Genomic DNA, 9,050 nt, shown 5'->3' with positions numbered 1-9,050 from the left:
GTGAGTTTTTGATTTTGTTGATTTTAGAAAACACGTTATTACGGAATAAATACTGTTATTTTGTGCAAAAAGTTGTTATCGGTTAAAAGCTAACACTTCGCTCAATCAATAAATGCTTTGATTGAGTAAAATACGGGGACGCGTGCAGAGATATTTCCATTTTTCCTTAGGGGGGGCATATTATACCTGTTTACCCTAGTGCTGACTGGAGGCAAAAGAGGCTTACTCAACTCAGTGCGCTTCTCATACTTTTGAGTTTTGATGGACTTGATGACAAGACCAACTTTTTTGTTTCTCGTTTCTCGGTGTAATCGCCATCATCGTGCGGCATATAATCTGTCGCAATTTATGTGTCACGGAAGGTTTTACTGTTCGGGACCAGTCGGTCACGACAGCAAAAGTAACGGCCAGAAAACTTTGCAACCATCCGTGCGCTGGCTGGCTGCTTCAGCGTGAACCACCGATTTCGCTTTTTAGAGTGTGGCTTTGATTGATTAACATCCAAAAACTGTCAGAACTTGGATGCGAGCGCCAATTCATCATCGAGCATGGTTGTTGGTTGGTTGATACATGGATGCTTTGAAAAGTTCGTGGCTTCAGACAACTATTTTTGTGATGGAATGGAATACATAACATCGATTTAGCAACCCAAACTGGTTTTGTTAGGCGCGTGATACAGCGGATGCGAAACATGAATCAGCTAAAAATAGTCTGCTACATTAGTTTACGTAATCAGTGAATCAATTAGGGTATCGAATGCAATAGTGGAAGGTCCTTAGTAATTTTTTTGACATACCGTCAGTGGGGCTGTCATTTGGCCAAAACTGCATAGTCCATCCCTTTGTATGTCGTTACAACAATACTTTAGCTCTGAATCAATGTTGAATTCGGTAGACACGTTCATTTATATATTATTTAGGATTGTTTCAAAGTATAAATGCTTCAACTTTAATTTTGACAATTAGTGGGCTTCATGGCCGAGCGGTTAGCGGCGTCAGTCGTTTAGGTGTCTCGTAAGCCTCGGAGTGTGGGTTCGATTCCCGCTCCAGTCGGGGAAAACTTTTCGTCAAACGAAAAATTCTCCACTGGGCCACTGGGTGTTGTGTTGTCCGTTGTCTAATGTTAGTCATGTTCAGTCTGTGCGGCCTCTGGCCGAAGACGGTGTAGTGTCTTTTTAATTAATATAGAGTAATTAAAAGCCCAATTTCACCCCTTCTAGGGGGTGACATTGGGCCAAACACTAAATTGCAATCCAAATAGTTCAACGTGAGAAAACATCGCTCGCAAATCAAAACTAGTGAATGTATAGCTGCTAGCGCACAACCTATCGGTGCCTAGTCACTTTAAAATAACATCACAGACAAACAAAAGTGAAAGTTTGACCACATTCATTGTAAACGATCATTGATCCATTAGAATACATCCGCTATCCCCTGGATATAACTCCAACTAGCATTCTCAAAAGACAAAAGAAATATTTCCTCATCATCTACCTATAAACTGATATGCGTGCATTTTTAATTTAGCATGAATCTTACATTTATTTCTAAAACAAACGCCGTTTTATGCATAAAATAATGTGAATACTCGCAGTTGTTTTATTTCACATTTGTAGGGTTCTCGTACTGACTGCATTGCTTTTATATGGCCCAAAGTCACCCCCAAAATGAGTTATTTGCACTACAGCTCGAATTAATAAGTTTTTCATGCAAAATAGCATACAAAACCAAAAAAACTCATGTTACTTCTCAAAACAACTACCCCATATATCTAGAAAACAGCAGTTCATTACATGTCCGATGTTCAGCTGTTTTCTACTGGGCATTTTAAAACAACGATTTTGTATAGTACGCTTAACCATGATATTCACATCACGTTTTCTTAATGGAAAATTAACAAAATGTGTCATTTTTCTACAGCGGATGATCAACGCAAGTTATATTATCATATGGTATCAGCTTTTTGATAATCACTTTAATAAATGTTAGTATTTTGAGCAAAACATCTTTCTTGGTTTTTGACCCAAAGTTACCCCCAGGCCCTATGTCACCCCGACTGACGGTAGATTACGCAGAGAAATTTATGTGTCTCTGACAGATTTTTGGCCGCTGAATTGAAATCCAGGTTCTGCACGATATAGCTCAATATAGTTTAAAACTTTTGAGAACAAAAAAATCATCTGCATACTTAATGGTCAAAACTAACAAAATCGCATATTGTTCGTGTTCACTTCCCCACCAGCTGATGGTCGCCGTGTGAATCACTTGCTACACCCCTGTAGTTGGCGATGAACTCAACGACACCCTTCTGCTACAACGTCGAGAGGAACAAAGGAGGAATTCATTCTTGGACTACTTCTAGATAAAAGCACATGCTAATTTTGTACTCGTCTCAAAAATAATTAATACAGTCCATTTCAGTTGTATTACGCCGTGTTTTTATTTCGAGAATCATTCCGTCCGATTCGCCTGCTTCGTGTGCCCTCAACGGTCGTCGTCCGCCGTAAACATTGGACCTTCGGAAGCCGGATAGTTCGCGAGCCGCTATGGACGCGCTTCGAAAACGTCGCGATGTGCTGTTTGAGAGGATGAAGTGGGAACACAAAAATGCAAGTTCAGTGAATAATCGTAAGCCGCCGGTTGGAGAGATACAGGAGCGGCTGAATAAGCTTACGGACTTGTATGACAATTTCGATAAAGTGCAGAGTGAACTTGAAGAAACCACCGATGCTCTTGTGGAAGTTTCCTCTATCTTCAATCACCGCTTGGAATTTGAGAAGCTCTATTACGAAACGAAGGGACTCTACGTGGAAACCATCGATAACGCTAACCCAAGAGGAAGCAGCGAAGGAACATTCCTCGAAACCCCGGGTGCTAACGTCAACATCGAAGATGCGATCAAGTTGCTTCTTGAATCACAAAGACTGCTGATGACGTCACAGGCAGCAGCTTCAAACACCGTTTCACAATTGGCCGGGCGTGTGAATTCGATGAGTGTCGGCGGACCTGTTGCTGATGTTTTCGGGACTGGTGTCGATATCCGTCTACCTACCATCTCACTACCAATCTTCAACGGTGATAGGAAGCAATGGAATTCGTTCAAGGACTTGTTCGAGAGCTGCGTCCACACGAAAAATCTCCGAAATTCAGTGAAACTTCAGTATTTGCTGGCACATTTGGACGGTGACGCGAAGAAGATGGTGAGTGCCTTCACTATTACCGATGCAAACTACATTGAAGTTTGGAACAGACTGGACGAGTTCTACAACAAACCAAAGGACACCGTCTCGGCATTAGTCAGGGAATTCGTTGACCAGCCGTCAGTGTCAACAGCATCTCTAGTTGGATTACGAAAGCTTGTGGCCACATCCGACGAAGTTGTGAGACAGCTTAAAGCACTTGGACCGCAGCATGAGACTCGAGATCCCTGGTTGATTCACCTGCTGTTGGAGAAACTGGACCGCGAAACTCGCACGATGTGGGCCCAAAAAACCGTAGAAGAAGTAAACCCCACGTTTGGCGAATTCTTGAAGTTCCTCGAGCGGCGATGTGATGCTCTGGAGTCGTGTGCATCTTTTTCCAGACGTACGGACACAACAGTAAAAACAGAACGGAAATTAGACCCAAGCGCAAAGGCGACTTCATCAAGCAGGGCTGTGCACGGTTTCAGTACAAGTACTCAACAAACCTGTCCACATTGCTACGAAGCTCATACGATCTATCAGTGCGCCGACTTCCGTGAAATTTCGGTGGCAGAACGACGCGACTTGGCTCGAAACGCAAAACTTTGTTTCAACTGCCTCAAAACGACACACCCAGCGAAAAATTGTACCTCCACAACGACGTGCAAACATTGCAAGCAAAGACACCATTCTTTGTTATGCACTGGATGCTTCAGCTCAACTTCAAACCCTGGCCAGCTTCATGGAGAGGTTGCAGCTTCGAAGCAAACCGAAGTACCATCAGAGGAGTCGGTGTCCGGAGAGGTGACATCTCTTGTCACAGAAGTGAAGACCAGCTGCACAACTAACTTCATTAGTATGTTGCCAACTGCTGCCGTCAAAATCAAGGGGAAGAACAATGTCTTCCACAATGCGCGGGCAATCGTGGATTCCGCCTGCATGAACACACTGATCATCAAGCAAGCATTCAACCGCCTTGGCCTGGAACGTCGGAATGCCAACATTGTCATCCTTGTCAGCGGTATCAGTGACAGCGAACCAAGCAAAGCTCGGGGATCGGTGATGCTCCAAATATCATCGCGATTCGACGACCAAGTTATCATCGTGGTGGAAGCGCTGATTATGGACACCCTGGTTCCAAATCAGCCATGTGAAACGTTCGACATCGATTCAAGTGCCTTTGATGAAATGCCACTTGCAGATCCCAATTTCAACAGCAGTGGTAAAATCGATTTACTGTTGGGGATCGAGGTTTTCTTTTCTATTTTAGAACCTGGGAAACTCCTGGATCCACGAGGTGTTCCGGTCGCGCAGAACTCAATCTTTGGTTACCTGGTTGGTGGTCGCTTTGATACGAGTTCACGTGCCTCCGACCGTCGAACATCAGTTGGTCTAAGTTGCACAGCCGACATAAACTTGGACCAAACTCTGAGGAGATTTTGGGAACTAGAAGAGCTCCCTAAGCCAAAACAGCTGACCGAGGATGAACAGCGTGCAGTGGATATTTTTCGGGTTCCGTCGACGGAGGTAGCGATCGCTCCAGAGAAGTGCTTCTACCTTCCGCATCATGCAGTATGGAAAGCCGACAGTACGACCACCAAACTCCGTGTCGTGTTCGACGCTTCAAACAAAAGTGATTCCGGTGTTTCGCTGAACGATCGTTTACTCGTAGGACCTAACGTGAACGAGCCGCTTTTTAATGTGTTCGCCAGGTGGCGAACATATAAGATTGCATTTTGCGCTGACGTCCAAAAAATGTATAGGCAAATTCTTGTCTCCCGAGAGGATGCAGATTATCAACGCATCGTATTCCGTGAAGATCCAAACCACCCATTGGAACATTACCGTTTGCTCACCATCACATACGGTACGGCAAGTGCAGCGTATCAAGCCGTAGCAACCCTTCATCAAATCGCAGAGGACAATCGAGAGCTGCATCCACTAGCTGCTAGCCGCATTCCTAAAAACTTTTACGTTGACGATCTGCTATCGGGTGCGGATACCGTTGAGGAAGCTGAATTTCTACGGGATGAACTAGTCGATGTGCTCAACTCTGGAGGATTCGTTCTTCGTAAATGGTCAACAAATGAACCGAAGCTGCTCGATGCGGAAACGGACACATCTCATGACGAAGCGATTTCCATTGAGCTACCAAATGAAGGTGATGCCGTAAAGGCTCTTGGGATACGATGGATCCCATCGGACGACGCGTTCTATTTCAAGGTCACCTTCGATATTCACAGTCCAAACACTAAACGACAACTACTTCCCGACGCTTCTAAACTTTTTGATCCATTTGGATGGATCGCTCCAGTGGTTATAAAGGCCAAAATACTATTCCAGTACCTTTGGCTTTACAATCTAAATTGGGATGATCCATTGCCTGCGACAATATGTGAAGAATGGATCGAGTTGAAGGAGACCTTACATCACATTGAAAGGATCAGGATCAAGCGATGGATTCCACATGGCACGGGGCGTCTGCAGCTCCATGGCTTCGCGGATGCCTCTGAAGCAGCTTATGCCGCCGTAGTATATGCTCGCTCAGAAGATCATGAAGGACGGATTCAAACCAATCTCGTGGCCGCAAAGACGAAAGTAGCGCCAATCCAGCAGGTGTCTCTGCCACGTCTTGAGTTAATGGCGGCGGAATTGCTGACCGATTTGATGATGAAGCTGATGGAATCTTTTTCGCACTTGGATGTGGAACTGTATGCATGGAGCGACTCTACCATAGTGCTACAATGGCTGGGCTCGCACCCGCGAAAATGGAAAACTTTTGTTGCCAACCGTACTTCTAAAATTTTGGAGCATCTACCAATACAACATTGGAATCATGTGTCTACGAGAGATAATCCTGCTGATTGTGCATCGAGAGGCATCTCGCCGACAGCTCTGGTCGTCCATCCGCTTTGGTGGAGGGGCCGCGCCTGGCTCCATGAGGCTGAAACAAGCTGGCCACAATCAAAGCAACTTGACATAAATGACGATGATCTTTTGGAAGCGCGAAATACGATAACTTGTTTGAGTACAGGTTCAAGTACACCCTACGACTACGTTGTTGAGAAGTTGCTACTCTGCCGCTCTTCAAGTCTACCTCGTGCTCGTCGTAGTATTTGTTGGGTAAATCGTTTCATGTACAACATGTTGGCCAGCTTAAGGGGACATTCAAAAAAATGTGGATCCCTAACTCCGGATGAAGTTAACGATGGATGTATGCAACTGGCCAGAGCAGCTCAACACGATTGCTTTAAGGCAGAACTGGAATCACTGCAGAAGCAACAAGCATTACCAAACAGCAGCAAACTGAAGGCGCTATACCCGTTTGTCGACTCCAGTGGAACTTTGCGGGTCGGCGGTCGACTCCAAAACTCCGATCAACCGTATGATGTCCGCCACCCGGTGGTACTACCGAAGGATCATCGTTATACTCATTTGCTTCTGTTGGAAATACACGAGCAAAACTTGCACGCAGGGGCAAAGCTCATGATTGCCACACTGAACCAACGTTATTGGATAGTTAGCTGTCAAGCATTGGTGCGATCCTTCGTGGACAGGTGCTACATTTGCTGTCGCATGAAAGGGAAAGCAGCAACGCAGTTAATGGGCAGCCTGCCTGCAGTTCGAACGATGCCAGCCCGACCGTTTCTGCATTGTGGTGTAGATTACGCAAGACCCCTCATTATTCGCACCTCAAATTTACGTTCCGCGAAAACTACTAAAGGCTATGTTGCTGTCTTCGTGTGTCTTTCGACGAAGGCGATCCATCTTGAAGCAGTTACGGATTTGTCGACCAACGCTTTTCTAGCCGCTTTGAAACGCTTCATCAGTCGACGCGGACTATGTGCGGAGCTGTGGTCCGATCACGGAACCAACTTTGTAGGTGCAGATAGGGAAATTCGGAGACATCTGCAATCGAAGGAATTCAATGAAGCTGTCAGCCGATACCTCACCAACATCCGAATCAAGTGGACCTTCATCACGCCTTCAGCCCCCCACATGGGCGGAATCTGGGAGGCAGCCGTTAAAGCTATGAAGAAACATCTTCGTGTGGTACTCGGAAATACTGCGCTGACTTTCGAGGATCTCTCAACTGTTCTCGCCCAAATTGAGGCTTGCTTAAACTCACGTCCGCTTTGCTCAATGTCAACATCACCAGAATCGTGCGACGCTCTTACGCCTGGACATTTTATCATTGGGCACCCGCTCAATGCTCTACCTGAACCAAATATCAGCCACCTTCAAGAGAATCGTCTAGACAAATGGCAACGACTTTCTCGATACGTTAACGAAGTGTGGTCTCGTTGGAGCAGCGAATATCTTTCTACGTTACAGCCTCGGAACAAGTGGCAAGCTTTGCAGCAAAACCTGGTTCCCGGACAGTTAGTTGTCATCAAGGGTGAAAACCTGCCGCCAACGTCGTGGGAGCTTGCTAGAATCACCCAAACTCATCCGGATCAATATGGTATAGTCCGTACCGTGACCGTACGTCGAGGACAGACGGAGTATCAACGTCCGGTGCATAAGCTTGTGCCGCTGCCATGTGATTGAGTCTGTTGCCTCAAGGGGGGGATGATGTTCGTGTTCACTTCCCCACCAGCTGATGGTCGCCGTGTGAATCACTTGCTACACCCCTGTAGTTGGCGATGAACTCAACGACACCCTTCTGCTACAACGTCGAGAGGAACAAAGGAGGAATTCATTCTTGGACTACTTCTAGATAAAAGCACATGCTAATTTTGTACTCGTCTCAAAAATAATTAATACAGTCCATTTCAGTTGTATTACGCCGTGTTTTTATTTCGAGAATCATTCCGTCCGATTCGCCTGCTTCGTGTGCCCTCAACGGTCGTCGTCCGCCGTAAACACATATTTTGCCATAAATTGAGCCATATTTCAAAATTGTTACATGCTGGAGCAAATCTGAATCCGGCTTCTGTCAGAGACACGCAGGATTGTGAGAAAACCAACTGTTCATGCTCAAATTGATTTTTGTTATATCAGATAGAATGCATTAGTATTTATAGATTGATTCTTAACATTTTCTACCATGGCATTGAGTGACAAATCCTGCTTAACCCATATCCGCCCAGCGTCCTATTTATAGGACAGATGCCCCGAACGCCCAGCGTCCTATAAATAGGACAGTCCTTTTGATGTGAATATTTTCAGAATTATGCAAAATTTTAGAATACTTTCTTCAGGGAAGATGGTCTCCACACCCATACCATGCTCATAGTGGTCAATATAGTTTGTGACTGGTTCACTAGGTGGCGTAAACGATGCTGCAAATATTACACATTGTCACCATCTATGAGCTTCATTTCCAATGAGAAGAAAAACATATTTCCCTAGAATCTTGACATTATTTATAGTTCATTTCTTCGGCAGAGTTGTTAATCAATACATAAAAAGGTCAATGTATGTTTGATTGTAAGTTTATATGCTTGTATGTTTATATGTTTGTATGTTTGTTTATTTGTATGTTGATATGAATGTACATATATGTATTGTATATATGTATGAATGTTCCGGCATAACTCTGGAGTGCGTCAAAAAATTTCAATCAAATTTGGCATACACATTCCTTAGTATGTGGAGGTGGTAGTAGGGGTATTAGAATTCAAGATGGCGGCTTAGGTACCAAGATGGCGGTCAAAACTCCAGAATATATGCTTTTTAACGGCAATGCTGCTTCGGATACTATGCAATATGGGTATCTATCGATCGGGCTTCATGAGTAGACTCAAAAATGAATATCCGACGCCATTTTGAAATTCAATATGGCGGATCATATCCAAGATGGCGGCCACAGAATGGTAGTTTGAGCAATGATACCATGCAATATGGGTATCGATCGATCGGGTTT

General features: G+C 44.8%; 1 protein-coding gene across 1 annotated transcript; it reads left to right on the top strand.

The window, feature by feature from the left end:
• The first annotated feature begins 2,545 nt into the window (after window positions 1-2,545).
• Window positions 2,546-7,732, top strand: LOC134286397 (uncharacterized). Its single transcript, XM_062848010.1, has one exon. The coding sequence runs from the start codon at window positions 2,546-2,548 to the stop codon at window positions 7,730-7,732; it is 5,187 nt and encodes a 1,728-aa protein (XP_062703994.1).
• Window positions 7,733-9,050: the final 1,318 nt, after the last annotated feature.

The sequence above is a fragment of the Aedes albopictus genome, chromosome 2, assembly GCF_035046485.1.
Source record: "Aedes albopictus strain Foshan chromosome 2, AalbF5, whole genome shotgun sequence".
NCBI lineage: Eukaryota > Metazoa > Arthropoda > Insecta > Diptera > Culicidae > Aedes > Aedes albopictus.
The sequence above is the reverse complement of the archived record's forward strand: the minus strand, read 5'-3'. Positions and strand labels throughout refer to the sequence as shown.

Coding starts and splice junctions, on each gene's coding strand:
- LOC134286397 (XM_062848010.1), top strand. CDS start 2,546: ATGGACGCGCTTCGAAAACGTCGCGATGTGCTGTTTGAGAGGATGAAG.